The 17,117-nt window shown below is 41.3% G+C and overlaps 1 protein-coding gene across 1 annotated transcript in view; it reads left to right on the top strand.

Moving 5' to 3' along the window:
* The first annotated feature begins 263 nt into the window (after positions 1–263).
* LOC117510042 (phosphatidylinositol 4-phosphate 5-kinase-like protein 1) overlaps positions 264–17,117 on the top strand; it is a 127,497-nt gene continuing 110,643 nt past the window's right edge. Inside the window, exons 1-5 of the mRNA XM_034169651.1 lie at positions 264–336; positions 1,468–1,673; positions 5,063–5,113; positions 5,244–5,398; positions 5,565–5,689. Of these exons, the coding sequence (XP_034025542.1) occupies positions 1,485–1,673; positions 5,063–5,113; positions 5,244–5,398; positions 5,565–5,689 (520 nt within the window). The 5' untranslated portion in view covers positions 264–336; positions 1,468–1,484. The remainder of the gene's footprint in view (positions 337–1,467; positions 1,674–5,062; positions 5,114–5,243; positions 5,399–5,564; positions 5,690–17,117) is intronic.

Below are 17,117 nucleotides of genomic sequence, written 5' to 3'. Positions count from 1 at the left end.
TGTTCACTCATTCATTCATTCACTATTCATTCTGTGTATATTTTGTGGATATGTGCTGAAAAAAACACAATTGTCAATTACTCTCTGAATTGTTGCCGGTTTCATCTTTGTTGTGTGAAAAATGTGTATCACACACACACACACACACACACACACACACACACACACACACACACACACACACACACACACACACACACACACACACACACCTTTTTGTTGTCACACTCGACACACCCAGTGAAGCTGGTCTAACCTGCCTGGATGGTAGCACGGTTTTAACTGGAGGAGACGCTCACAGACACTTGGAGACGCTCACAGTTCAAACCAGACCAGGTAAGACAATTCATGTTTGGTAACATCTGTGTGGCGCCACACATGGGGACAGGATGTGGATTAACATCACAATGACACTTGGATTTAATGAAGGTTTGTGTGTGTGTGTGTGTGTGTGTGTGTGTGTGTGTGTGTGTGTGTGTGTGTGTGTCTGTGTGTGTGAGAAAGCGAGCGCAGAACACACATTCAGCAAAACACCACAAAACCTCTATGTCGTGTGTTTTCTGTTATTCATTCTTTTTCTGAACCTGCTTACTCTGGTCATGGGTCACAGGAGGAGGGTGCAGCCCGTCCCTGCAGTCATGGGTGTCAGGCAGCAGGTGGGAAGCTGAGCATCTGGTTTGTGACTGTCCTGGATCCAGACACAGATCCAGGCTTTCAGGGGAAAACCGTCAGCTTGTACAGATGTTTACGTAACTCAGCCTTTGAGATCCACAGACACCTGGGAAGAGCTTCTGCAGTCATAAGGTCAAAGGTCAGGTGTCTGGTGATGTTGATAAGTCTTGAGGGTGCTGGTGCTTCCTTTCTTACTGTTTGGTTGTCAGACTTGGACTCGAACCAGGGACATATAAGGTGCTGTCTTTGGTAGCAGCTCTCCTGCTGGAGTGATGGTGGTTAATTAGTGAGGCTCAGATCAGGAGGGTCTCTTGCTTTTTGAGGGAACATCAGCTTCCACAACGTGGCCATGTGCTGCTTTCTTCTTTGCATGATCAGCAGACCAAGGACACGTCCACGTCCATCTGGCTGCAGCAGACAGATGGTAGATGTGGAGATGTAGCGGTTGTGGCTGAAGCAGTGCAGCTCTTCTTCACAGTCAGTCTCCTCTGCTGGTGGACTCTCCTCTTAAACACCAAATCCCGGTCCTCCATGGAATCACAGCAACATCCTACTGCGACGCCAGACAAAAGCCTGGCGTTTCGGTCAACACGCCCACGTAGCATGCAACACGGCATATGTAGATGAGCAGAAGTGAAACCAAAGGTCCTCTAGATGTAAAAACAGTGTCAGGTGGAACCCAGCGGTCACACCTGTGCTGTGTGCGGCCACAGGTCCAAGATACCTTCATCTTTATTTACAGCATCTGCTGCTTTCACCTGAACTCCGTGAAACTTTTTCTTTTTTGTGTTTTAGGTGTGACAGCATTCACGATGGCATGGAAAAGAGGTTCTGGCACTTCTAGGTCCACCAGGAGAAGACGCTGGTGGCAGCTGAGGCAGAGATGGAGGATGCTTGGGGTCTTTGAGATCGATCAAGATCACGAGTTCTACCATCTGACAGCAGTGATCAAAGAAGGGATGCAAGCTTCGATCCAGACCAGTGCCGCTGCACCAGACCAGGTCACTGTGCTGCTGTGGAAGCTCTTTAGTCGTCACGTTGGTTTCTTATTAATATGATTGTTGTTGGTGAAACATCAGAGTGCATCATATGATACTTACAATTAGTCTCTGACACCATTTTGATTGTAGCTGCGGGGGGAGCTGGGGGGGGGCAGCCTGACAGGTCTGAAGGTGAAGTGGATTTGACTGGAGGGACGACTCACAACAACTTCAGTATGTTGTGGTGTTCAGTCGTTCATTTTCTATCCTCACTTACTCCAGTCAAGGGTCATGGGGGGTTGAGCCATTCCCAGGAGTCACTGGGTGAGAGGCGGTTTCACTCTGGACAGGATGTCAGTCCATCGCAGGGACACAGACACACAGACAAACACACTTAGTCACCACTTGATCAAACCTGCCTGTCTTTGGAAGTGGGAGGAAGCTGGAAGAAACGGGAGAACCCATAACGTCCACACAGAAAGGAAAAGATCCCACGGACTTCTTGCTGTGAGGTAACAGTGCAAACCACTCATCCACTGTGCCGCACCGTGTTACATTACTGAGAGCAAATTTACCAAACTCAAAGTCAGAAACAACACAGAAGATCAAAGAAAGCAACTGCACCAAACTGAGCTAAATCAGTTTTCTTACAAGGTCTGGTTCACGTGTGGCGGCGTGGAGCAGTGTCCTCAACACTCACCCCACAGTATCATCTGCAGGGCTGTTTGTCCTCACTGTGTATGTTGTTGGCCTCCGGTCAGTGGATCAGTTTCTGTCTGGGTTCTTGTTTAACTTCAGGGGCTGCTCCTTCATTCTCCACACATCTTATTCCTGGATCATCTTCTTGGATAATCTTCTTATTCCTGGATCATCTTCTTATTCCTGGATAATCTTCTTATTCCTGGATAATCTTCTTTTTCCTGGATAATCTTCTTGGATAATCTTCTTATTCTTGGATAATCTTCTTATTCCTGGATAATCTTCTTTTTCCTGGATAATCTTCTTGGATAATCTTCTTATTCTTGGATAATCTTCTTATTCCTGGATAATCTTCTTATTCCTGGATCATCTTCTTATTCCTGGATAATCTTCTTTTTCCTGGATAATCTTCTTGGATAATCTTCTTATTCTTGGATAATCTTCTTATTCCTGGATAATCTTCTTGGATAATCTTCTTATTCTTGGATAATGTTCTTATTCCTGGATAATATTCTTTTTCCTGGATCATCTTCTTATTCTTGGATCATCTTCTTATTCTTGGATAATCTTCTTATTCCTGGATAATCTTCTTATTCCTGCCACTTCCTTCTGAAAGGCTGCAGTTCTGAGTTTCTTCCCATCAGGAACGTTACAAACAGGAGAGGCAAAGCAACACATCAAAGAATGCAGCAAAGGCAACTTGACCAAATTCAACCTGCTAAACTGGGATTGAAGCTTCATCCTCGTTCACAGCTTCATGTTGGAACTGGAGCCCAGATCAGATCTGGGCTCTGGTCTCCCACCTGCCTGCTGGCAAAGCGCAGCTGAAATTGCTGCTTCTTTTGAAGGAAATGCTTCATGAAGCTGCCTGCCTGATGAAGCAACAAACAAAAGTTGCTCTGTGAACATCCACAGAAGCTTTTAACTCTGGGTGTCTTGGTGGCTTCCCTCACTCGTCTCCTTCCAGCATGGTCACTCAGTTCTTGAGAACTGCCTCTCTGGTCACAGACTAACTGGATCAGACCAGACTGTTTGTGTTTCTGGACAACTCATGGAAATAAACTCGAGGACATATTCAGTGACTTGGAAATGCTCATGTGTTCATCCACTGACTCATCCCAAGAAACTGGCTGTAAAAATGATTGTTTAGTCAATTTTTCAATTTCAATTTATTTTTATTTATATAGCGCCAAATCACAACAGAGTTGCCTCAAGGTGCTTCACACAAGTAAGGTCTAACCTTACTAACCCCCAGAGCAACAGTGGTAAGGAAAAACTCCCTCTGAGGAAGAAACCTCAAGCAGACCAGACTCAAAGGGGTGACCCTCTGCTTGGGCCATGATACAAACACAAATTACAGAACAATTCACAAAACTAATATACAGGAAATGCTGCCGGTGCACAGGACAGGAGGGTCTCCAGCACAAATACCACACCCATCTCTGGATGGAGCTGCACCTCAAACAGCAGCAAGAGCAGGTGCATTTTACAGCAGCAGCATCTTGTCTCAGCACTTCCTGTGGCATCTGTATGTGATGTTGTAGATGCTGGTGTTTTCCGTTTTGTTTATTCATTTAATTGTTTACGTCAGATGTGTACATGTATTTTTATTTTTTCATCTATGATCTGTACAAGTTTTAAAAAAATCTTCAAACTTATTCATTCATTAAGTTCCAGCAATGAGGATAAGTAAAAATCAGATCTAACCAGCGATACAACACTGTAAAAAAAAGTCTGTGAAATTAACAGGGAAATCCTGTAAAATGACGACATAAAAAAACTGTAAAAAGAAAAACAATAGTGTTGAATTGACAGCAATAATTGTTCAGATTTTATCTTTAAAACAGGCAATTAACAGCTTATCTGTTCCATATATTGTAATTGTTAGAATGCAAAAATAAATGTTTATTTTGCATTGTAATAATTATTATTTAATAAGTTATAGATGGATGGATGGCTTTATAGTTAACAGTTACTGTGTTTGTTAGTAATTGGCAGATGCCAGTGTTTTCAGTATTTCTTGCAGCACTTCCGGTGGCATCTTTATATATATATATATATATATATATATATATATATATATATATATATATAATTTAACTGCTAACACTTGCTGTAATTGTGTAAATAAATTTCTAATGTGGAGGTCAAAGGACAATGTCCTCAGATTTTGGAATAAATTGTCCCATTCCAACTTTTTGGGGAATGTGTTTCAGGCCATAATGGTATTGGAGTGGGGAAACTCCAAATTAACTCCCACCCTGGACAGCTCCAGAGGGGGTCCAGCCCCTCTCCAGGAGGCTGGACAGCTGGTGAAGGGACGGTTTGTGTAGACGTGGGGAGACGTGGACCACAGGTCAAGTTCCTGTGGTTGAAACAGGCCTACAGAAGGATGAGTTCACTGTCAGACCTCTGACAAAGAATGGGGACGTTGATCGGCGATGCGGTCCTTCAACTGAATGTAACGGGATGGGGTCTTTGTCCACCTTAGGTGTTGTTGGTGTGTTTCGTTGTGTGTCCTCAGACTGCTTCAGTCTCTGTATGTGCTGATGGCAGCATGTGTCAGTTTCAGGTGACGTCTGAAACCTTTCTGTGTCGTGAAATTTATTTTGAAAAATGGACACCTGGACATGTAAGATGCTTCTTCAAGTGCTCTGTGTCTGTGTGTGTGTTTAGATGTCCTTTAATATGACTTTGTGCTTGTTGTACAGGAAGTCCTGACTGATGAACACTTCGGAGCAGCAGACACTCAGACCCACACAGTAGGTGCTCACCAGTGTTTCCTCAGTCAGTTTTATCTTGTCCCCGGTTTGTGAACCTTCAGGCGTGGCTCTGAAAGTTGCCGTGTGTCCCATTCCCACCTCAGTGGTGTGTTGTCTTCTTCCCTGTCAGGGGTTTGAGATGCAGACGTTTGCAGTGCCCGTGTTTGCCAAAGTGAGGCGCTGGCTGGACATTTCTGAGGACGAGTACCTGAAGTCCCTCTGCTCCAGTGGACACTACCTGCAGTTCATCAGTAACTCCAAGAGCAAGGCAGATTTCTTTGTCACGTGAGCATGAAATATCTGACGTGTCCTGTTCACATCTCAGGTCGACCCTGGTTTTCAAACCAAGCTGATCCCCTGAAGGACTCAAACGGGTTCTTCAAGCACACATTAGCATAAGTATGCAGATGCTGGATAAATATTTGATTCCAGTCTTTCCTCCTGGCTCTAGGAATGACAAAAGGTTCTTCCTGAAGACCCAGAGCCAGCATGAGATCAGGTTCCTGCTGTCCAACCTGCACAGGTACATGGAGCACCTGGAGAAATACCCCCACTCGCTGCTGGTCCGCTTCCTCGGTAAGAGCAGCTTCAGCTCAGCCTGCTCTGTGTGTGGCTCCTAGACTGAGCGCACGAGTGCACGTTTTTACTGACTGGTACTGAAATATTTTATATAACATATTTTCTATAACATGTCGTACCACTGCTGGTCATGATTGTCCAGTTGTGATCCGCTGACTGCACTCACCCCAGTTCAGGGAAACCCAGAACCCAGACATGGACGGCAGCTTCCGGTCCACACGACTGTTTAACTGATCCTCCAAAAGATCCTGAAGTCAAAGTAAAATAATGTCTGACAAAAAACACTTTGGTTCCAGTTATGGCGACTGCGTAAGGAGACGTGCTTAAGACTGCTCCGCTCATCGCGTTATAATTTTCATCTTAATTCGAATTCTTTGCTGCACAGGATTACTCAAGTGGATGCATAATGCCTCCAAAGGCTAAAACTAATCAAGAAGCCCTTGACAAGGCAAAACAACCAAAATTAACGGAGTATGGACTGCGCAACGAGACTCAGAAAGCTAATGATGCTAACGACAGCATGCTACCAGGAATGATGGTTTCTGAAGAGGACAGAACTCAGAGCAACAAAGTGGATGCAATATTATCCATCGTTACTGCCATTAAAAGTGATTTGGACAACATATGCCAAGAAGTTAAAGCCTGCACTGAACGAATAATGCAAACCGAAATACGCATTCCTACCAACGAAGACGAAGTCGAAATTGTACGTGCAAAAATTAACACGATGGAACCCAAACAACAATTACTGGAGGATAAAGTAATGGACTTGGAGCTGAAAGCAAGACACAACAATATCAGACTTGTTAACTTGCCCAAAGGCGCGGAGGGAATAGAACCATGTGGATTTTTGGAGAAATGGTTACCAGAGGTCCTGGACATTACACTCTCAAATCTGGTGTTTATTGAAAGAGCACATCGAATAGGACCATGAAGAGGAGAAAACGCAGCGCCCTCTGATAATGAAAATCCTCAACTACAGGGACAAGGAAGCTATTTTAAAAGCAGCAAAAGCTAAAGGAGACATTCGCTACGAGGGGCAGTGGATCCGCTTCTACCCAGACCTCGCCACGGGTATGCAACAGCTCCGGAAATGATTTGACGCTGTCCGTGAAGATTTACGTAAATTGGGACTGAGACACGGCGTGTCACACCAAGGAAAGCTCCTGGTGACTTATGAAGAGAAGACGCATGTTTTTACGTCCCCAGCGGAGGTGCGTGTGTTCATCAACAAGCTACAGGATAAATAAAAAAAGAAGAAAAAAAGGGAAAGAAAAAAAAAATGAATGAACAGCGGATTTTTTTTTTTTTTGGATTTCCTTTTCAAGAATGGGTCTTCCAAAACTGTTATTTTAATCTGGAAAATAAGACTGTATTTAGCAACTCTCATTGTTGGTTAAATAATTCTAATGCCCATAAGTAAACATTCATTTATCAAAAGGGAAGACAAACTACTGGTGTAGACAAAAGAACTACACAGCTTCAGCACTGGAAAAATGTACAAACGGCAAAGAATCGATAACTACTGCTACAAGAGAGCGATCGGCAGCGGTTTTGTTGTTTTTTTTAGTTAGAACTAAGTGGTCAGACTGCTCCTCCCACAGTGTGGAGCAGGAAACGCAAAGAGGGGGGTGGGAGAGCCACAGACGTGGAATTGGGAGGGGGTTCTGTTCATTTTATATATTTTGTTCACTTTTCTAAGTTTGTGTTGGGCCAGGTTAAGCTTCAAAAATGTTTTTTGTATTTTGATACAGTCTCAAGGAAAGTCGGTAAATTAATTGTGTAAGTTTAAAATGACGTGGAAATGTTATTAAAATTGTTACCTGGAACTGTAGGGGGCTCCACTGTTTCAGAAAGGTAAAACAAGTCATGACTAAGCTGAAGGATATGGAAGCTAAAATTATATTTCTACAAGAGACGCATCTAATAGAGGAGGATGAAAAAAGATCATGAGAAGATGGCAGGGCAGAGTATTCACAGCAGCATTTACTTCACGGGTGAGAGGAGCCATGAATCAGTTCCATTTAATGTAAAAAATGTTATTAAACATAACAGAGGTAGATATGTGATAATCCAAGGATCAATGCTGAAAGAAAACTTGAATTTGGTAAACGTATATGGCCCAAATTTAGACGATGCGACATTCTATGAAGAACTATTTCTCTTGTTAGTAACATTACTGGGGCAATATGTAATTTTGTAATTTCAACTCTAGTACCGGGTTTTGACAGATCAACAGGTACAGATCACTCTCATCAATCTTGCAGAATGACAATTAAAAGATTTATGTTAGATCAGAAATTACTAGATATTTGGAGAGAACTCAGCCAACAAACAAAAGCTTACTCCTGTTACTCAGCAACATTCCAGACATATTCAAGAATTGATTATTTCCTAATCTCATCTGAATTGTTATCAAAAATCAAAAAATGCTCATACGATAATATTGTAATATCAGACCATGCACCATGTTGTTTAGAATACTTGGATGAATCACACAGTGTTCATCCTAGATGGAAATTTCAACATAAGTGGCTCCAAGATGAGGATTTTGTCAACTACGTAGGGAAGCAGATAGATGAGTTCTTTCAAATAAACACAAATCAAACATCAGCAGGTACAAGATGGGATGCTTTCAAAGCATTTCTCAGAGGACATATTATTAGTTACATAAGTTTTAAATCTAAAAAAACAAGGCAAGTTATGTCTAATTTGGAAAATAAAATAAAAAAACACCCAGAAGAAAGTTTATGAAAACAATGATCCTGAAGCTGAAAGGGAGCTATTGCTTTTGAGAGCAGAATACGAGAAACTGTCAAGCTTCAAAGCAGCTGCCAGCCTTTTAAGGCTAAAACAGACATTCTATGAACAAGGTGACAAAGCAGGAAAATTATTAGCATGGCAAATTAAACAATTAGAATCTAAAATACCAATTACTTCAATTTTAGACAAAAATAAAACAATAGTGAACCCAAAAGATATCAATGAGGCCTTCAGGGATTACTATCAGAAATTATATGAAACAGGAACAAAAAGTAGTTTGCAGGAAATAGATACTACACTTAATAAACTAGACATATCAACCATTCCAAATGAAGCTAAAGCAGATTTAGACTTAAAAATAAGCAAAGAAGAAATTGCACAAGCCATAGACGGACTCAAACCAGGTAAACAAGCGGGACCAGATGGCATTCCAATAGATAGTTATAAAAAATTTAAAATAAATATTAATACCATTATTGGATATGATAAATGAAACATTTGAGAAAGAAGCCCTTCCCCCTTCACTAAATCAAGCACTAATAATTCTGCTTCCAAAACCAGGTAAACTACCCAACAGGTGTGAGAATATGAGGCCTATTAGTCTTCTCAACTCTGATCTTAAAATAATCTGCAAAGTACTAGCGAAACGGATGCAAAAAATTCTTCCGGATTTGATACATAAAGATCAAAATGGATTTATAAGCGGGAGACAAGGGTTCCATAATGTAAGAAGGGTTTTCAATGTTCTTTATTCTAAAAATGAGGAAAAAGATACAGCGCTCCTGACTTTAGACGCTGAAAAAGCCTTTGACAGGGTCGAATGGCCCTATCTTTTTCGGGTATTAAAGATATTTGGGATAGGAGACAACTTCATAAAATGGGTCAAGATACTATACAGTAACTCTACAGCAGAAATTTTAACAAATAGAGTCCTTTCCTTGCCAATTGAAATTAGAAGAGGTTGTCGACAAGGTTGCCCCCTCTCTCCCCTCCTCTTCTCTTGAGCAATAGAGCCATTTGCAGTAGCTATCCGTGAAAATATGCAGATAAGTGGAATCTCAATTGGCCCCACAAAACATAAGATTTCTTTATTTGCTGATGATGTGAATCTATTTTTATCTAAGTTTCATTCTTCAATTCCAGCAGTTCTGGAAGTAATTCAGCTATTTGGAAACATATCAGGTTACAAAGTGAACCACGCTAAATCCTCCATTTTACTACTAAATTCTCTGGAACGAACAAATCCTGCACCACAAATAACAAATTCTAATTTTAAAGTAGTTGATCAATTTAAATATTTAGGGATACAAATACTGCCAAATGTTGAAAAAAAATTCAAATTAATTATGAAGCAAAAAAACATGAAATTAATAATTTAATAGATAGGTGGGTGAAGTTACCTATATCGGTGATAGGAAGAGTAAATGTCCTAAAAATGATTATGCTACCAAAGCTGCTGTATGTATTTCAAAATATTCCCTTGCCTCCTCCTCCAAATTTGTTTAAGTGGATAAAAAACTACAGTAAATTTTATTTGGAACAATGGTAAACCAAAAATTCTTCTGTCTTTGCTTTACCTACCATTTGATCGTGGGGGGTTAAAAATCCCCAACTTCCTATTGTACTACTGGGCCACACAGCTGCGCTCGCTGGTGTTTTATTTCTCAGAAAAGGAGAAACCACACTGGGTAGAGATGGAATCACAAAATTTAAAATTGTCACTACCTTTGTTTCTATATTCCGATACAAAAAAAAAAAAGATAAAAAATCCAATTTTGAAAAACACGGTGAGAATCTGGATGGCAGTCAGAAAATATTTGAAAGAGACAAGCGTTTTCTCACAGTTTAGCCGAATTTGAGGAAATTAGCTCTTCACTCCAGGAAGGGCAGATGGCACTTTCAAAATATGGGCATCAAAGGGATTAAAAACAATAAGTAACCTGTATCCACCAAAGTCAGATGTTTTTATGTCCTTTGGGGAACTACTGTTATGTGCAGACACGAGTTGAGGAGCGCGACCAGCGTCTGACTGAACCCAACGCTAAATAACCAGAAAGCGGTTCCAAAAACAAAACAATTTTATTTTTCTCCCGTGCAATAATTGGTGTACAACATAAATGTGCGTTTGTCTGGCGAGGTGAAGGACGGCGCGCTCTCCAGCGCCGAAATGGATTAAAGCTCGGCGCTTCTGGACCCAGACTCACCGCCGAACACCCCCCAGGTGGATATGACAAACTGACTCTGTGAAGGATGGAAAAGGTGAGGTAAGTCAACAGCTACAACAAATATCCTTCAAAGGCACACACTATCAGCAACACATTCAGGTCTGAATTTAAGCTTTATGTAAATGAGCAGCTTCTCACAACAGGTGGAGGATCATCAGTCCGTACACCACGGCAGTGAGAAGCGAGCTGCACAATTCTCAATGTTCAAATATACTGCGTAACAAAATACCAAATTACTGTTAACACTTATTCAGACAATCAATCACCTCTGATGTGTGCTGACAGCATGTGTCCCTCACCCGTCCTCCTTCACAGGCACGATGTGTCAAACACTGGTGCGGTCCTCAGCGTCTCACAAATGAACGTCACAAGGTCGAGTTCCCGGCAATTCTGCTTGAACCACTCATGGCTTAAATGCAGAACGCCATCTCATTATCTGCTTCAGCTGAAAGTCTTTAAGTTTACACGTGAGCATCTTCCACAGGTGCTGTGAGTCAGTAGGCCTGCATGTGAACATCCTCCACAAGTGCAGCCAATAATGCTGATGAGGGTGAAGGATTCTTCTGCCAGCACCGTCTCCACAGACAAAAACCAGTTTGCATACCACCTGGAGAGCAAAGAAAAGAAAACAACACAAAAACATCCAGCCAAACCCCCCAACACACAACTACAACTGAAATTCAATTTGGAGAAAAAACACTATTTCAAATTTTTACAATTAAGAAGTTTTGTGAAGACCAATCAAGGCAATCTTAATAAGATCCCCCATACACAAATTGAAAAGATGCTTCTAAAAAAAATCTCAAGGAAGGGTATCATTTCAGAATTCTACACTCTTTTGTTGAGTAATGCAACAGATAATTCCAGAAAGAAACTGACTTCCTGGAGTGAAGACCTATTTCCTAATATTAGCAAATTGGACTGGGAAAGAGCATGCAGTAAAGTTCATACAATGTCAATCAACAGTCGTCCAAGAATTTTGAAATTTAAATGGCTCATGCGCACTTATACAACACCAGTGATGTTGAATAGGTACAAAAGAAATATACCAGATATATGTATAAAATGTGGCTCAAATGGAACGTTGATACATTGTATGTGGGAATGCGGTCAAATAAAGGGCTTAAGAAAGTAAAAAGAATAATTGAAATGATAACTGGAAAGCAGATTTTGTTGGATCCCAAAATGTTAATAATGGCTTTATACCCAGATAACCATAAATTCAGTCAAGCAGAATGTACCTTCATTGATTTTAATATGCTGATTGCCAAAAGGTGTATAGCTTTGAATTGGAAAAAATGTTAAAGGAACAGTCATCTCTCAGTGGTTAAAACAAATGTTATCCAGTTTACCTTTGGAAAGAATAACATATATTTGAAAATCAAAACAACACATATTTGAACAGATTTGGAGACCATTTATAGATTTTGCTAAGGACTTGAACTTTTCTGATGATGTGACCAATTGAAATACATTAAACAGTTTCAGTGTACGTATTGTGTTGATTTAATCACATACTTTCCATTCAGAAAGAAGCTTTGTTCATGGAAGTCCCAAGTTTATTTTCCTTTTCTTTTTTCTTTTTCTTTCTTGCTTTCTTATTAAGTTATACTTGTAAAATGTGCAATACTGAAGTTTTGTAAAAGCTTTTTTTTGTGGTACTATATACTATTGCACTGAAAAAAACTAATAAAATATGTTTGGAAAAAAAATAATGTCTGACACAAAGGTTAGATCACCAGAACCACTGACCCAGTGAGGTCTGAAACTGCAAACCAACAGAAGGTCCCGGCCCGAGCGGCTGACACCCCAACCACATGTATTCCGTTAAAGACCGCGCGGCCCGTTGGTGCTCATGTCTGGGTTATGTCAGTGTGAAGCTTGCGAGGGTCTGTGATTCTCCCTGGATGGGAAAAATAAATCAATCCATTTGCAGGTTGATTTTTGATTTCATGTGGTGTTGTGTTGGACCACATTAGTTGGTTTAAAAAATGAGTTGGGGGGTCACTACCATTCTAAGGGGGCAACTATCCAAGACTAAATTTGTACATATCATGAAATGCGTAAATGAAAACAATTATTTTTTTTATTTTTATTTTTCAGATTAAAGTGATAACTTTGAGTGTCGGGTCTGACGTAACCAGAAGGTTGGACACAAATGCTGGATTCGGGATTCAGCTTAACAGACTTTAATTCAGGCGTGGGTCGGTACACAAAAAGGCAGTCCAAAATAAGCAACAGTAGCTGAAGCATGAAGCAGAGACAAAATCCCCCCCCCAAAAAAACAGGTGGTCAGGTGAATACACAGTAGACAACAAGCAGGATGAAGAAACTCTGAGGACAAATGCTTGTAAAGTGGCCCACAGCTCAACAATCTCACAAGTGAGAGAGAGAAAGTGTGGCTAATAAAGGGAACGTGATCAGGATAAAATGCACCACAGGTGTGTGAGGAAGGATCCAGAACGAGGCGTGGCAAGCAGGAAGGGGGTGCAGGAGGGACACACCCAACACCAAACACACAACACAAGACAAGAGAGATCCCACCACCAAACCCCAGTGAAAAAGCCAAGACAAAGCACAATAAAGCCCACAGACCCAATCACGTCAGTGAGAAAAAAAATCTAATTTACTTACAATTAAAGAAAAATATCAACATTTTCTGAGATTATAAAGTCAGAAATTCACAAGAATTTTCTTTCTTTCTGCACACTTCAGAGCAGCCAAGTCCAACATTTCAAACGCCTCGTCGCTCAGACCGTCCTTTCCTTTTTCAGCTGTTGATCATTTATGAATATAGAAAATCAGGCCCAGAGCCAGGACCTGAAATGGGGTGGGGTGGAGGGTGGGGGGGTTCTTTTTTTTGGCAAAAGTGGACCTTTGTCGGCAGGAGGTCAGTTGGCCACTCATCTTTACAGCAGCCAGATGGTCTCCAAAGTGTTTTACAGTCAAATCAAAGAACAAGAAATACAGTTAAAGAGACACATAAAATCAAAACATGTCACAGCGCCACCAGGTGTTAAAAGCCAGTTTAAATAAGTCTTGAGCTTTGATTTAAACAGTGCTGGGTCAGAAACAGTACGTAAATCAGGAGGTAACTTGTTCCATAGTCTGACTTCAGCTGCTGCAAAAACACTTGGGACTTGCCGATTCATGACTTGAGAGTGACTTGCTGGTGACTTCGTCCCACCTCTGCTAATTAGTTCATGGGGACCCCCTTGTGCGGGACGTTGTTGAATTAGTTTTGTCATTAAGGTTCCGGCCTCTAATCCTGACCTCTCTGGAGTTCCACATTGTTATCGCGACCTTGCCAAGGTTTTTAGTAAAGCCACAGCAAAGTCTTTAACGCTGCATCATCCATATGATTGTGCTATCAATTTACTGTCAGGAATGTTTCTGTGTAGGCTCTCAGTTGTCCAGGTGGTTTCCATAGTAGAGAAGCTTGAATCTTCGACTGGACTGGGTTGCTTAATGTGAGGACATTTCGCTTCAAATCACAGAAGCTTCCTCAGCTAAAATTCTTGCTCTGGTAGTCTGACTTCTGTCTTGACTCTTGTAGAGAAGAATAAACCAGAAGCCAACAAAAGCTGTAGTTTTTAACCTAACCAGACCCCTCCTACCGAGAGGCCAACTGCTATAGGCTAGTGACTAAACAATAGCTCTAATTAGCACCTACTGTGCTCTAGTTAGCACTCTCCTAATGATGGGATGGAAGCCTCCCCTGATGGCTCCCTTGACGACTCTCCTGATGATGTGAATGACTCATTACCATGAACAAAAGACTGAAACTGCTTTGACCTGAGTACCACATTGTAAACAGGGGACAAAGCGTGTCTGAGACCCGCCCCCCGGTTAAGGCTGGGTTTCAACTGTTTTACAAAGAATGCTTCCTTGACACCTCTCTCAAACCATTTCTTCTCTCTGGCTAAGATTTTAACTTCCTTGTCCTCAAACATGTGGTTCGTGTCTTTAAGGTGGAGATGAACTGCAGACTGAGGTCCACTGGTGCCCTCTCTGCAGTGCTGGTATAGCCTCTTGTTTAAAGGTTGCTTAGTCTCACCTATGTAGTGTTCATTACAGTTGTCCTGACATCTGATATAATACACTACATTGCTCTGTTTGTAACTAGGGATCATGTCCTTAGGGTGAACTAATTTCTGTCTCAAGGTGTTAACCGGTTTAAAGTAAACTGGGATTTTGTGCTGTCTGAAGATCCTCTGTAGTTTTTCCCCTACTCCTGCTAAATAAGGGAGAGACAGTCCTCTTGTTCTTGTCTCCGTCTCCTGTCTATCTGGTCTCTTTGTTTTCTGGGACTTCTACACTTTGTCAGACTACCAGAGCAAGAATTTTAGCTGAGGAAGCTTCTGTGATTTGAAGCGAAACGTCCTCACATCAAGCAACCCAGTCCAGTCGAAGATTCAAGCTTCTCTATTACTGTCAGGAACTAATTCCTCTTTGTCTGCACCTCAACACGTACAAGAGTAATTGGAGGCAGGTTTGATTTGGCTCTCATCTTCACCTGCAGGGGTGGATTTCTCCTTTGTGGAGAAGAAGGACAAAACCCTCCATCCATGCGTCAACTGCTGTGGCCTTAGTGATGTCACAATAAATCAAATCAAAATCAATTTTATTTATATAGCGCCAAATCACAACAAACAGTTGCCCCAAGGCGCGTTATATTGTAAGGCAAAAGCCATACAATAATTACAGAAAAACCCCAACGGTCAAAACGACCCCCTGTGAGCAAGCACTTGGCTACAGTGGGAAGGAAACACTCCCTTTTAACAGGAAGAAACCTCCAGCAGAACCAGGCTCAGGGAGGGGCAGTCTTCTGCTGGGACTGGTTGGGGCTGAGGGAGAGAACCAGGAAAAAGACATGCTGTGGAGGGGAGCAGAGATCAATCACTAATGATTAAATGCAGAGTGGTGCATACAGAGCAAAAAGAGAAAGAAACACTCAGTGCATCATGGGAACCCCCCAGCAGTCTAAGTCTATAGCAGCATATCTAAGGGATGGTTCAGGGTCACCTGATCCAGCCCTAACTATAAGCTTTAGCAAAAAGGAAAGTTTTAAGCCTAATCTTAAAAGTAGAGAGGGTGTCTGTCTCCCTGATCTGAATTGGGAGCTGGTTCCACAGGAGAGGAGCCTGAAAGCTGAAGGCTCTGCCTCCCATTCTACTCTTACAAACCCTAGGAACTACAAGTAAGCCTGCAGTCTGAGAGCGAAGCGCTCTATTGGGGTGATATGGTACTACGAGGTCCCTAAGATAAGATGGGACCTGATTATTCAAAACCTTATAAGTAAGAAGAAGAATTTTAAATTCTATTCTAGAATTAACAGGAAGCCAATGTAGAGAGGCCAATATGGGTGAGATATGCTCTCTCCTTCTAGTCCCTGTCAGTACTCTAGCTGCAGCATTTTGAATTAACTGAAGGCTTTTCAGGGAACTTTTAGGACAACCTGATAATAATGAATTACAATAGTCCAGCCTAGAGGAAATAAATGCATGAATTAGTTTTTCAGCATCACTCTGAGACAAGACCTTTCTAATTTTAGAGATATTGCGTAAATGCAAAAAAGCAGTCCTACATATTTGTTTAATATGCGCATTGAATGACATATCCTGATCAAAAATGACTCCAAGATTTCTCACAGTATTACTAGAGCTCAGGGTAATGCCATCCAGAGTAAGGATCTGGTTAGACACCATGTTTCTAAGATTTGTGGGGCCAAGTACAATAACTTCAGTTTTATCTGAATTTAAAAGCAGGAAATTAGAGGTCATCCATGTCTTTATGTCTGTAAGACAATCCTGCAGTTTAGCTAATTGGTGTGTGTCCTCTGGCTTCATGGATAGATAAAGCTGGGTATCATCTGCGTAACAATGAAAATTTAAGCAATGCCATCTAATAATACTGCCTAAGGGAAGCATGTATAAAGTGAATAAAATTGGTCCTAGCACAGAACCTTGTGGAACTCCATAATTAAACTTAGTCTGTGAAGAAGATTCCCCATTTACATGAACAAATTGTAATCTATTAGATAAATATGAATCAAACCACCGCAGCGCAGTGCGTTTAATACCTATGGCATGCTCTAATCTCTGTAATAAAATTTTATGGTCAACAGTATCAAAAGCAGCACTGAGGTCTAACAGAACAAGCACAGAGATGAGTCCACTGTCTGAGGCCATAAGAAGATCATTTGTAACCTTCACTAATGCTGTTTCTGTACTATGATGAATTCTAAACCCTGACTGAAACTCTTCAAATAGACCATTCCTCTGCAGATGATCAGTTAGCTGTTTTACAACTACCCTTTCAAGAATTTTTGAGAGAAAAGGAAGGTTGGAGATTGGCCTATAATTAGCTAAGATAGCTGGGTCAAGTGATGGCTTTTTAAGTAATGGTTTAATTACTGCCACCTTAAAAGCCTGTGG

This window comes from Thalassophryne amazonica, chromosome 5, assembly GCF_902500255.1.
Source record: "Thalassophryne amazonica chromosome 5, fThaAma1.1, whole genome shotgun sequence".
NCBI classification, from domain to species: Eukaryota; Metazoa; Chordata; class Actinopteri; order Batrachoidiformes; family Batrachoididae; genus Thalassophryne; species Thalassophryne amazonica.
This window is presented reverse-complemented; position numbering and strand designations above follow the sequence as displayed.